The 12,071-nt window shown below is 43.0% G+C and overlaps 1 protein-coding gene across 1 annotated transcript; it reads left to right on the forward strand.

Moving 5' to 3' along the window:
* The first annotated feature begins 5 nt into the window (after window positions 1-5).
* POLR2F (RNA polymerase II, I and III subunit F) lies at window positions 6-6,621 on the forward strand. Its single transcript, XM_081211154.1, has 5 exons — window positions 6-169; window positions 1,776-1,845; window positions 2,262-2,392; window positions 5,160-5,231; window positions 6,446-6,621. The coding sequence occupies exons 1-5, from the start codon at window positions 150-152 to the stop codon at window positions 6,534-6,536; spliced, it is 384 nt and encodes a 127-aa protein (XP_081067280.1). The 5' UTR covers window positions 6-149; the 3' UTR covers window positions 6,537-6,621.
* Window positions 6,622-12,071: the final 5,450 nt, after the last annotated feature.

Consider the following 12,071-nt stretch of genomic DNA (forward strand, 5'->3'; position numbering starts at 1 on the left):
AATCGTTGCCGGTAGAACGTTTGCGAGGCTTGCGTGCGGCGGCCCGGGTGCCGTTTGGCGTTTCTTGGCTCCCTCGTGCTGGGCGCCTCGCTTCTCGTCGGAGCCTCTGGTATCGCGAGAGGCCGCGCCGAACCCGAAAAAGGCGCAGCATGTCTGACAACGAGGATAAGTAAGGGACCCTCGTGCTGGGTGGGGATGGGTCGCTGGGGTTTCTGTAGGCAGCAGCGGTGGTATTTACGCAGGGCGCTTATTTTGTGCTGTGCCGCTGGATTCCCAAATATTAAACGCCATTATTGACATGATTCTTATTGCATCCTCCCTCCAGGGAACTCAGGGAAGCCTGCCTGGTTATTCCTATCCACATTCTATCCACACAACAACCCTGTGAGGTAGGTTAGGTGGAGAGAGAGGGACTGGCCAAAACTCAACCAGTGAGCTTCATGGCTGACCAACAGTTTTGTGGTGGTGATGGCCACAAAAGTTCAATGATTTTAGGATCGACCAAATATTGCCAGTGACTATTGGCCACAATGGCTATGCCCTGCTGCCACAGTTGGCACCAGTAATCTCTTTGAATACCAGTTTGTAGAACTACAGGAGGGGTGCATGGGATTTTTTAGGGGGGAGGACTTTTTTTAGGGGAGAGGGCAGAAGTGATGTGATTGGTCAATTAGTTACGTACAGTGGTACCTCGGGTTACATACGCTTCAGGTTACATACGCTTCAGGTTACAGATTCCACTAACCCAGAAATAGTACCTCAGGTTAAGAACTTTGCTTCAGGATGAGAACAGAAATCGGGCTCCGGCGGCGCAGCAGCAGCAGGAGGCCCCATTAGCTAAAGTGGTGCTTCAGGTTAAGAACAGTTTCAGGTTAAGAATGGACCTCCGGAACGAATTAAGTGCTTAACCCGAGGTACCACTGTATTTCTATTGTTTTACTTGATCGGCTGCCCCCCCTGCCCCCTTTGGCTATGCCCATGGAGGGGAGAGCAGTCTTGGGCTCGAATCCCGATTTTGGTAGGTGGTGGTTGGGTTCTTTTCTTTCCCTTTTTCTTATACTGTATTAAGGTGAAAAAAACTGAAAGGCTGTGATTTGTCTGTGGTCGCTCTTTAAACTAGTTGCCAAGCTGAAACATAAGCCAAGCAGTCAGTTCAAACTCTCATAAATTAATTTGACTATTAGCTTCCAAACCTTCCACTCAATGCAGTGGAAAGGATTGTAAGAATAAGGTGCATTATTTACATGGAGGTACATGCTATGTATCTCATGTCATGGCAGCCACGCTCATAAGTTTCTCACCTCATATTATGTATAGTATTTTGAACTGGTCCAAAGTGTCTTAAAGTTGGAAGGAATCCAGTGAGTCACATTAGGCCTTGAAGCAGGACTAGTGGCCCACAAACTTTGACTAGCCACTACTGCATGTTGCCACCAACCTTTCCCCAAGTCTTCTGCGATATGCAAAAGATTCATGCTGGGATTTGGAGATTCTTGGAAGATGTACGAGAGCTGTGATGGCAGGTTTCAGTTCTCCAATCTTGGAAGCCTTGGCAAAGGAGATGACTTGAACATATTTTGTTGATGATTTTGCAAAGGGAATCTTGCTGTTAGTAAAGTTTAAGCAAGATACAGTAACTAGCCAATTCCACAAAAAGTTATTTGAGTATTTAGTGGCTATTATGAAAACAAGCAAGAGAGTATTTGAAGACAGTGATGTAGTAAGATTTGAGCTCTGAAATTTTATATAAGCCTTTGATACATTTCTTCCTCCAGTTTTGATGGAGATGATTTTGATGATGTGGAGGAAGATGAAGGACTGGATGATCTGGAAAATGCTGAGGAGGTAAGTGACTTCAGTATATGATGTCCTATAGCCTATGTAAACATCCCAACATTTACCTGCAGTTCTTGTATCTGTGTCTGTAACCTGTACCTGCACGGTTCCTATGTCTAACGTCAACAACTCCTCCAAAACTCATGTGATGAGAACAATAGAAAAAGATTAGGGAACAAGTTCTAATCTATTAAGGTGAACATATCTCATAGCCTTTCTTTTTTTTTTTGAAATGGTAAAACTTAGTCTTCTGTGTTAATCAAATAAATACTTCTCTCTAATGGTTTTCCTCTTTCAGACCTTTATTTTAATATATTTTATTGAAATCTTCTCTGTAGATTTGAATTTGATCTCAAGTGGCTCTAACATCTAATACACATATAACTCTGTGAATATGGTTATAATTCCTTATATTTGTGTTATAGGAGGGTCAGGAAAATGTAGAAATCCTCCCCTCTGGAGAACGCCAGCAGGCAAACCAGAAGCGAATCACCACTCCTTATATGACCAAATATGAGCGTGCCAGAGTTCTTGGTACACGTGCCCTCCAGATAGCGTAAGTATGATTTTGGTCCAGGAATATGGATATTTGTCAATGAAAATTGGTAGAACTTATTTCATGTGTTTAAAGTTACTTCTGTTTAGATCTACACCTAGTTCTTATCTCAATCCTCTCCCCCTCAGAAGATTTGGCGCTCCAACCAAGGATAATACCCCTGTGCTATAAAGCAAGTTAGGTGTTTTAGCCAAATCCCAGAAGGTTTTAGGCTTTTTCTATAATTTTCTGCCCCCTTCTTTTGCCCCAATGTGCAACAGTGCCCTTCCAGAAACCAATAATAAAATAACATTTGGGAAGCATTTCAGAACAACTAATGAAGTGGAATGATGTGTGGATGGGCCAGTAACACACGGTTATTGTGACAGTGACATGTTGCAGAATACACCCACACAAAACTCTGGTCTTGAGGGGCCACATGTGTGTCAACTACACATGCAGTGGATCACCAAAAGAAGTAAGCTGTGCATAAGGGGTGACAAAGAACAGGTTGCATATAATCTGCCACCCACTGAAAGCTTTTCATATGAGCATGTGAAATTGCACCTTTTACTCTGGTTCTAGGTTTTCATATAATTCCAGTCCCTTATATTGTCATAAAATGTAGGTATCTCATTTTTCTAGAGTGCTGTTATGGAGATGTGCTTTAAAGTATCTAAGATAAGGGGTGGGGGGTTGGTCTTTTTTATTATGGGTCCACAAACAAGCAAACAATAAATGCATTATAAACAACAAAAAACCTGAAAAGGTTAAAACTTAAAATAATTTAAGCATCAACTCAATTAAAAAAAATGTTTATACTTAAAATAGTGGAAATGAAAGGGAAAAACAAACTTATCAGCTTACATACTAATTATATAACAAAATGGTACATAATATTTAATTTTTTCTCTTCATATTCTTGTAGTTAGTAAATACATTTCATTTTTCAGTGAATGTATATGATGCACAATCTTCTTTACATTGATAAGTAAGCTTAGTCAAGGAGAAAAGTGTTTTCTTCTTCTTAAAGAGGTTCCCATCCTGTATCTCTGAGTTAATACCTGTTGCTGCATAACTTAATATGCCATGAATACAGAATATAGGCCTGTAGGAGCTAGATCAGTATAGCATGCATAGTTATTTTGCTGAGAATGTTTCAACTTCTCATCCAGGTGTAATATTAGATGTGAATGCAGCATTGGCTTAGTGCATGTTTTGGTTATAATAATATACAGGTTATTTCATAAAAAGACCAGTATTTCCAGGCAAACTTATTCATGTGCAAACCAGAATTTTTAGAAAGTTAATTTGCATCCATAATTCTTAAAATAAAAAACTGTCTTGAATTTAAGGTGTATTGTCTAGACCAGGCATCCCCAAACTCGGCCTGCCAGATGTTTTGGGACTACAGTTCCCATCATCCTTGACCACTGGTCCTGTTAGCTAGGGATAATGGGTGTTGTAGTCCCAAAACATCTGGAGGGCTGAGTTTGGGGATGCCTGGTCTAGACATTTTGTATGCTCTGAATAAATGATGTGTGGTCCAAGTCTCTTAAGTTTCCTGGTAAAACATTTTTTTCTAGTACATTGATTCTACTTATATTAGCACATAATAACTTCACTGTTCACACAAGGGAAGGTATGAAGGGCAGGAGGTGGGATATCTATCTAGGCACCAGAATTACTACATCTACTCCAGTCTACTGGGCAAAGAGAAAGGGAAGCTTTAGGGTGAGGTACTGAAAGTACCTTGCTCCACCTGTGTTTGTTGTTACTTGAGATACCTGATGTCTTGCAGAAGATGGAGATTTTCCCTGCTTGGCATTCTGTAAAATCTGGAAGTGAAAAACAGCCCTTCTCTGCTCAGGATTAACTGGTCACTGAAAGTGAAGTGATGTCCAGTGTTTGGCAATATCTTCTGTTTAGGGCTTCAGGGAAGCACATGGAAAGTGTAATGCAATACAGTACTCCTGAGCTGAGCCTAACAGTATCTTTCCACAACATTGAAAGGGCAAAAATAAATGTAGTTTGTAGATACAAAAGATCCCTGGACTGCTTTTCTCCCTGAAGTTAATAGGAGTCCCACATAGCGCAGTTGCTTTGATAAGCCAGCTGAGACATGTTTGCTGGCGCCTGTCAGAATAATGTGTGTGTCTGACAATTATACAGTGGTACCTCGCAAGACGAATGCCTCGCAAGATGAAAAACGCGCAAGACGAAAGAGTTTTCCGTCTTTTGAGTCGTTCCGCAAGACGAATTTCCCTATGGGCTTGCTTCGCAAGACGAAACGTCTTGCGAGTTTGTTTCCTTTTTCTTAAAGCCGCTAAGCCGTTAATAGCCGCTAATAGCAGTGCTTCGCAAGATGAAAAAACCGCAAGACGAAGAGACTCGCGGAACGGATTAATTTCGTCTTGCGAGGCACCACTGTACTCTCTGTTTGCTTTATTTATTTCAAATATTTCTATTCTGCCTTTTTGCCCGCAAAAGGGCCCCTAAGGTGGCTTTCAATTTAAAAACTACAATAGAAAATTTAAAAAACACAATCAAAACATCTCAAACAAATAAAGCAAGTGGTATTAAGTGACCTCAGTTAAAATAGCAGCAAGCAGAAATCATGAAACTAGGTCAAAAAGCTAACAGTAGAAGGATAAAAACACAGGTTAAATAAAAAATATGATGCAAGATGGAATTCACTGCCCACTCTCAACTGAGAATAGAGTTGCTACTGCCACACAGTATATCCCTATTGCTGTAATGATTTTGGAATTGTTTCCCCTCCTCCCAGCATGTGTGCCCCAGTGATGGTAGAGCTAGAAGGAGAGACAGACCCGTTACTGATTGCAATGAAAGAACTCAAGTAAGTTGGAGATTTTAACCATGTGTGCGTGATTTGTTGTAGAATGCTCAGCCCTGAAAGAGGAAAGTTGATATAAAGCAATGTGAAGAAGAGGGCTTCATCCCATCTCTTAATATTTGCTGTCATTTCATTCACATGTAGATTACAGACAAGGCTGGTATTGATATGGAGTTTAAATGGAAAATTCATTTTCTTATTAAAAGTGCAGTAGAACCTTCATTAGCTTGAAAGCCATAGTGCCACTTCATAAATTACGTAGGAGTTGTGAAAGAAGTTCTGGCGACTTGTGCTCCTGCTATAATACAAGTGAGATTCATAACTTCAGCTTCACACATTACAGAAGTGATGAGAAAAAGCAGGACAAATCAATCAACCTTTCCTCGCATCTGTGCTAGACTTTTATATATTTCGTTTATAGCTCGGCTTTCTCTGTAAGAGTCTAGAGATTTGGCTCTTGTTTTCCATATAATTTAACACCTGTGTCTATATAACTTCATGGAAACAAGTTTGAATAGTCCAAACAGTAAAAGTGTGTAAGCTTGTTTTGTTGTAAGCTTGTTTTACTGCATGTTTGAGCTGTGTGGAAGGAGTCATGATGAGGGGCACCAGTTACGCCATTCTGGACACGGCTATGTAATGAATTCTTGTGATTTTTAAAGATTTTCATGTGGGTTTTTTTTACTGTTCATGTGCTGCAAGATTATAAGCCTGATGTCCTGGACAAATTCCAAACTGGCTAATTACATTGTTGACCTAAAAAGTCGTACTTAGATTAATCTGGATTTGAGTTTCTTTCCTTTCAGTCCTGAAATGTTCACTTTTCCAAATGCTTTTTTACAGCCATTGTATTCCACTCAAAGGTGGGGCCGTTTCAGTGGTTGATGAGGTGTGTGAGCTCTTTAGACTCTGCTAGACAGATGTGTTATAGATAGGTCAACATGTGTCAGATATTTGTGTCATCCCAGCAGGATCTTTATTCAATTGTTTCTTCACCTCGGGGGGGGGGGGGCGGGGCGGGGATGATCCATTGATTGGGATTCAGTATTACTAAACCAAACCATTTCCTGCTGAGCTGTGGGGGAACTCATCACTTAATGTCAGAAGTTTTTGTAAACATTTTGTGTGATCTTACCCCACCAAAGTGCCCTTGGATGCGAAACTCCATCATGTGGCCACAGTGCCTTCTTCTATATACTTTTCTTTCCTCCCTGCAGAGCCCGGAAGATTCCCATAATAATCCGCCGGTATCTGCCAGATGGAAGCTATGAAGATTGGGGTGTGGATGAGCTAATTATCACAGACTGATCAGCTACCCTTCTGTGCTCTGACTTCAATTTGACTGCAGATGTTTTTATTTTTGTGTAAATAAATACTAAAACCCCACTATAAATGTTTTGTTGCTTACTCGTCCCTCTCACAACTTAATATCCTTTTTTCCTTTCTGTTTTTCTGGAGCATCCAGGCTACTTGGCCTATTGCTAGATTTGAGCTTTGAAATACTACATCAGCAAACTAGTTGAGGGCCACAAGAACAGACTCTCATGTACTTGTTTCTGACTGCCATGTTGTATATTTAAGTGTTTTTTAAAGTGATTGTGCAGCTGCCAGGCTGCCAGGTGCCCTCTAAGGCAATTGAGAGACACCCTCCCCCCTGCCCAACCCACACCCTTCTCCAGGGGCCTGTAGTAGAGGAGACCTTTCTCTTGTCTGCCAGCAGACAGACATGCCTTTGTGCCTGGGAACAAGTTGCCTTGGAAACCCCCAATTTCCCCTCTGATCAGGGCTGGCTCTGTGGGCTTCTCAGGAGTATCACAGAGCAACTCTCATCAAATCTCCCATTGTTCCCTTCTTCTGCCCCAGCTTCTTATCAATCAACAGGATCCCCTTACAGTGGCAGTTCTGCAGCAGAAAGCACAGTTGCCTCTATGAATCCCAACCTAGTGAGGCTCTGTTTTACATCTTTAGGTATAAACTATGATTTACGGTATGTATCAGTGCACTTCTTTCCCACAGATCCCATCATAGCCTTAATGTAAGTACATCTGGTCTTCCTATTGTAAGAAAGTGAGGTTCTTAAATTTTAGTGAATGAACCACTATTGAGGCAGGGATCTATTTGAGCAACTCTGCGCGTAACAAATGGGAATAATCACTTTTGGAAAAACAAAATAGAAAAGAGCAGCTATTTGGATGCTTCTGGATGGGTTTCTGTGTTAGTCTGTTCTGGTAAAAATAACACTGTCTTTGGCATCTTAAAGACTGACAAATTAATTGTGTCTCTTCATTGTTTTTGCTGTGTATCTTATATGATCTAAAGATCTGCATATAGCACTAATTCCAGATTTTAGGTACTGAAAACAGATTTTAAAGCAACAACCATCCTTTAAAAACCACCCTTTAAAAACAGCGCCACCTTTAAATTGCTGCACTGCAAGTTTTAAAAAGCAGTTGGTGGTAACCTGTAAAAGTGTCAGAAACAACACATCTTAAGTGGATGACAAAGCTACAAAGTGGGTGGACAACTGAAGTTCCCTAGGCAAAGAATTCCAGAAGTGAAATTTTAATAATTTGGGGTGGGCGAAAGAACCACCGCTAACTATACTATGCTCTTACAGACTCCACCAAATGTAAGCCACTCTGTGATCATCAAAGGAAAGGTGGTATATAAATGTAATAAATCAAAATAAATAAATACATGACGAGTTACAGAGCAGAGCTTAATTTGCTGATCTCGATGTGAATGGAAGTACATGAGGCAGCAGGCACTCCCTAAGCATGTAAAGTGGTTTTAAAGGTCAACAGCAGCACCTTGAATTGGGGCCGAAAAAGAAGTGGGCAGACAGATCAGCATCAGAATAATATGATCTGTCCTAGACAAAGCTGCCAGTAGGTGGAAAGCGCATTCTGTATTACCTTTCCAAACAGTCCAGGCAGCACGTTGCAACAGTTTAAACCAGACCTTGCCATCGCAGAGACGATAGGAGCAAAATTCTGGGCTAAAAGAATGTCTTAGATGGTTTGCCAACAAAAGGTGATGGAAAACATTACTGGACACTTTCTCCACCTGAGAATTAATCAGCCCTACACAGTCAGGGAGCACTTCCAGGCTGCATGAATCAGGAGTGAAGAATCTGTAGGACTCAAGAGGTTACTCCCACCATCCCTGGTTATTGGCCATGCTGTCTGGGCAGATGGTAGTTGTAGCCCAACAGCATCTAAAGAGTCACAGGTTTCCTACCTCTGATCTATAATGGTGAAAGTCACTGAGGTCAAGAAGCACTGTTACACTCTGTCTGCTGAATTCTAATAATCTAGATCTGTGGTAGCCAATGTCCCCTCCAGATGCGGATACAACTTGCATCAGCCCCAGCCAGCATACCTATTAGCCAGAAATAATTGGAGTCCAACAACATTAGGAAAGCACCAAGGCAGCTACTCCTGATCTAGAGTCTAAGTGTAAACTTACTTTAGTTAAGTTCTGCACAAATCTACCATCACTTGTACTCAAGTTGCTTCTTCCTTGCAATTTCATTGCCAAGAACTACTCCATAAACCAAGTAGAAATCCTTCTTGTTAGCAACATGAGAGATCATGGCAAAATACCTTTTGATTCCAATAATCAACTTGGCTACAAACCAAAACACTAGTGGGAGCAGCTGACAGCATCCCCAGAATGTTTGGAAACTAATTGGATTAATCAGTCCTTGGAGGAAGACATATCTGAATTGATCTCATAGGAGACAACTCCTAGGGGCTGAGGGGTCTTCAGCCCCCCCCCTCATAAAATATTTGAGGGAGCCAGGCCCCACTCCCAAAATTGATGGGCATTGCCATTCAAATGGTGTGATTGCACTGCGTCATGTGATTGATTATTTCAGGGCAGGGCTCACTTGCCCCCCCTCCAATATTTCAATAGATTGATCTACCAACGCTGTGTGAGTGAAGGACTTTCACGACCTGTGCCCTGACCAAGTTTCAGTTTGTGCATGACAGCTGCAAAACAGAAATGTTGCCTTAAAACCCAGTAGAGTATGTGCTTTGTGTCAGGAGCTGGAGTCCAGTGGAGGTCAGCAATTCAAATAAAGCAAAACAGTGCAGGCCTAGTCACCTCAGTAGGTCTTGCCCCCATGTAGGTCTTGCCTAAGTCCCCTCCTCTCCAGGGTTTCCCCCAAGCAATTGGAATTGTGTCTGCATGAAACCTCTACCCTGCTCTTTTCATTTCTCTGTGTGTTCTGGCAGACCAGTGGCGAGGGAAGCTGGTCACAGCAGGACGGGGAGACTTCCTGGACTCTTCAGCAGCCAGCCTCCTCTCTGTCTCCTATTCCCCCTCCTCTACCTCCTCCGAATAAGGACTGCTCTCTGCCCCAGCCTCTTCCTGCTCACTAAACCCTGTTGCCCCTTCAGCTTCTTCCTCCTCCTCCCAGACTGTCCCGTCTTCTCCCTCTGACCACTCGTCGTCATCCCACCACCGATCCACTAGCTCTGAACCTTCTTTCCTTGGTTCCTGCCACTCTTCTGCATCTAGCCAGTCCATGACACTTTTTATGCAAAACATCCCAGGCTCTGTCCCAGGTATCTGCAGGAAGGGCTATGGAAAATACTCCTGCCGGAAACCTTGCAGAGCCAATGCCAGCCAGTGGGGATGGTATTGAGCTAAATGGATCAGTAGCCTTGATTTCGGTCTAAGGCAGCTTCCTGTTACTCCTCATCCATGTGACCAGTGTAGGGTATATGTGCCTTGCCAGTGACCAACAGTTGCCGTGGGTGCCATGAAATCCTGAGCTACATCTGACAAGGCAGATTTGATATGGCTGTATCCCCCCACTCCAGCCGCAGCCCTCAACTACCAACAGCCTTCATTCTGTGTTCCGTGTTGCTTCAGGCAACCCATCGATAATGTCTTCCCATGTGAAAATGGAATGCAGAGATGCGAACGGCGATTTAATCAAGGGAGCGGTTTAAGAGGCAGTTTTGAGAAATGACCGCTTTAAAGGGATATGATAAGCAGCTGTCAGCAGGAGCAGGGCACTGTAGCCACAAGGAATGTGCTGTGTGCTCGCAGCAACCTGGCCAGGAAGAGGTTAATCCGTGGAGTTAAAGCTTACAGGCCTCCTTGTCCTCCCCGCTCCCCCTGGCGTTTAATCACGTTGGCGTGATGAAATTTCAGTAATGAAATGTGCCTTTGTGCGATCATTTTGGCATCTGCAATGGAGCGCGGGAGTAGTTTTCTTGGTCCTCTTTTTTAAAAAAAGCTTCTTTGTTTTAATGCTCCCCCCTTCCCCCAGCCCAAGCCTTGCATCTATATCAGATACAATTAAAGGGATAGCGAGGGACTCTAGGCCAGCTCCCACCAGACTGCGAAAGGGAACGTGCAGCCCCTTTGTGTCCAGTGTGGAAGCTGGTGGGTGCCGGATCCTGCTTTTGCTGGGAAGACAGAAGTGGAGTCTTTGGCACTAACTCCTGCCAGTCAGTGACCAAGAGAGCCTGCCACCGCTCTCTTAAGCAGCCTTCCTCGTAGGGAAATCTGGGGACCACTTGAATTAGGCAGGGAGGTTTTCTTTCTCCAGCTTTGCTTTGGTCTCATGTGCATCACTTTTTTGCACATTCCCCTAATCCAAATCCCAGCTCTGCTTCTGCAAAGGCAGGATTTGAACCTGCACTTTATTCTTAGCTATCTTTCCTAACTTGAAAAAAATGGCTTTTCTCCATCGCTCTTTTTGAAATATTTTCTCTGCCTTGGATTTTCCAAGGGCACATCTTCACGTGCACTTAACCACAAGGCAATTTTCTCTGCTGTTGCTTTTGCCTGCATATCCAGGGAGCAACTTCTAGAGGGGAGCCGTGATAGTGTGTTGCTGCAAAAACAGTCTTTGGGATCTTAAAAGACTAATATTTATGTTGGCATAAGCTTTGGGGATGCGTCGGATGAAGTGGGCTCTAGTTCACCACAGTTTATGCCACAATAAATCTGTTATTGTCAGGAAAGTGAAGGATCAAGTGCCCTCTAGAATTAAGCAGTATCCTAATTTCTGTCTCATTTGCCGTCTGAAGGCATCTGAATGTGTAGCCACGGCTGGTACAGACTCTGATTAGTTTCCAGTGCCAGCCAAAGACCACATTTGCCCAGGTAACCTGGCACTTGAGCCATATTTGATTATTAGATTTTACTGGGTGTTTTAAGTTTGTGAATAATATATTTCCTTAGTGGTTTATTACACAGGTTGCATTTTTTAAATGGTGAAGGAACTCTGCCCTGGGCTTGTTTTTACAAAGAGAAATGGGGTAATGCATACATTAAGAGCAGTTCTTCATGTTTCCGCTTGCTGACCTATCCCTTCATAATCCCCTTTCTCTTCTTCACTTTAATCCATGGGTGCAATGGTGGCTACGTGGGCACTTAACTGAGGCAGAGTACCTCCCCTCACTTGATTAGGCAACTTCTGGCACCATGATGGAGGCATGGTCCAAATTGCTTAATTTGGATGGGCATTTAAAGCATTTGAACTGGAAAGACCCTCTGTAGGCGTGGAGCCAAAGTTTCCCATTAAAGCCAGTCGGGATAATGTCAGGCCAAATGCATAACCCACTCGCCTACTGCATTTTTGCATGTGCCCACGCTCAGAAAACGGGCAAAGTGTCTGCTCTGTCATGCAAAAACGTGGCATTTCCTAACTTTTTGAAGTGACCTCTGGCTGCGTATCCCCCCCCCCTTCTTACCTTTTGCTACCCTTGGCCTTGCAAAAAGATATTTCAGAGTGAAGAAAGGATGTGTCGTCTGTTCGTCATCTTGAAAGGCTGGCTGTGGAACCATTTTATCTGATGGAGTGGAAAAGCCGGGGGA

This window comes from Podarcis bocagei, assembly GCF_964188305.1.
Source record: "Podarcis bocagei genome assembly, chromosome: 10".
Lineage (NCBI taxonomy): Eukaryota > Metazoa > Chordata > Lepidosauria > Squamata > Lacertidae > Podarcis > Podarcis bocagei.

Coding starts and splice junctions, on each gene's coding strand:
- POLR2F (XM_081211154.1), top strand. CDS start 150: ATGTCTGACAACGAGGATAA. Junction 170..1,775: donor ATGTCTGACAACGAGGATAA/GTAAGGGACCCT, acceptor TTCTTCCTCCAG/TTTTGATGGAGATGATTTTG. Junction 2,393..5,159: donor ACACGTGCCCTCCAGATAGC/GTAAGTATGATT, acceptor CCCTCCTCCCAG/CATGTGTGCCCCAGTGATGG.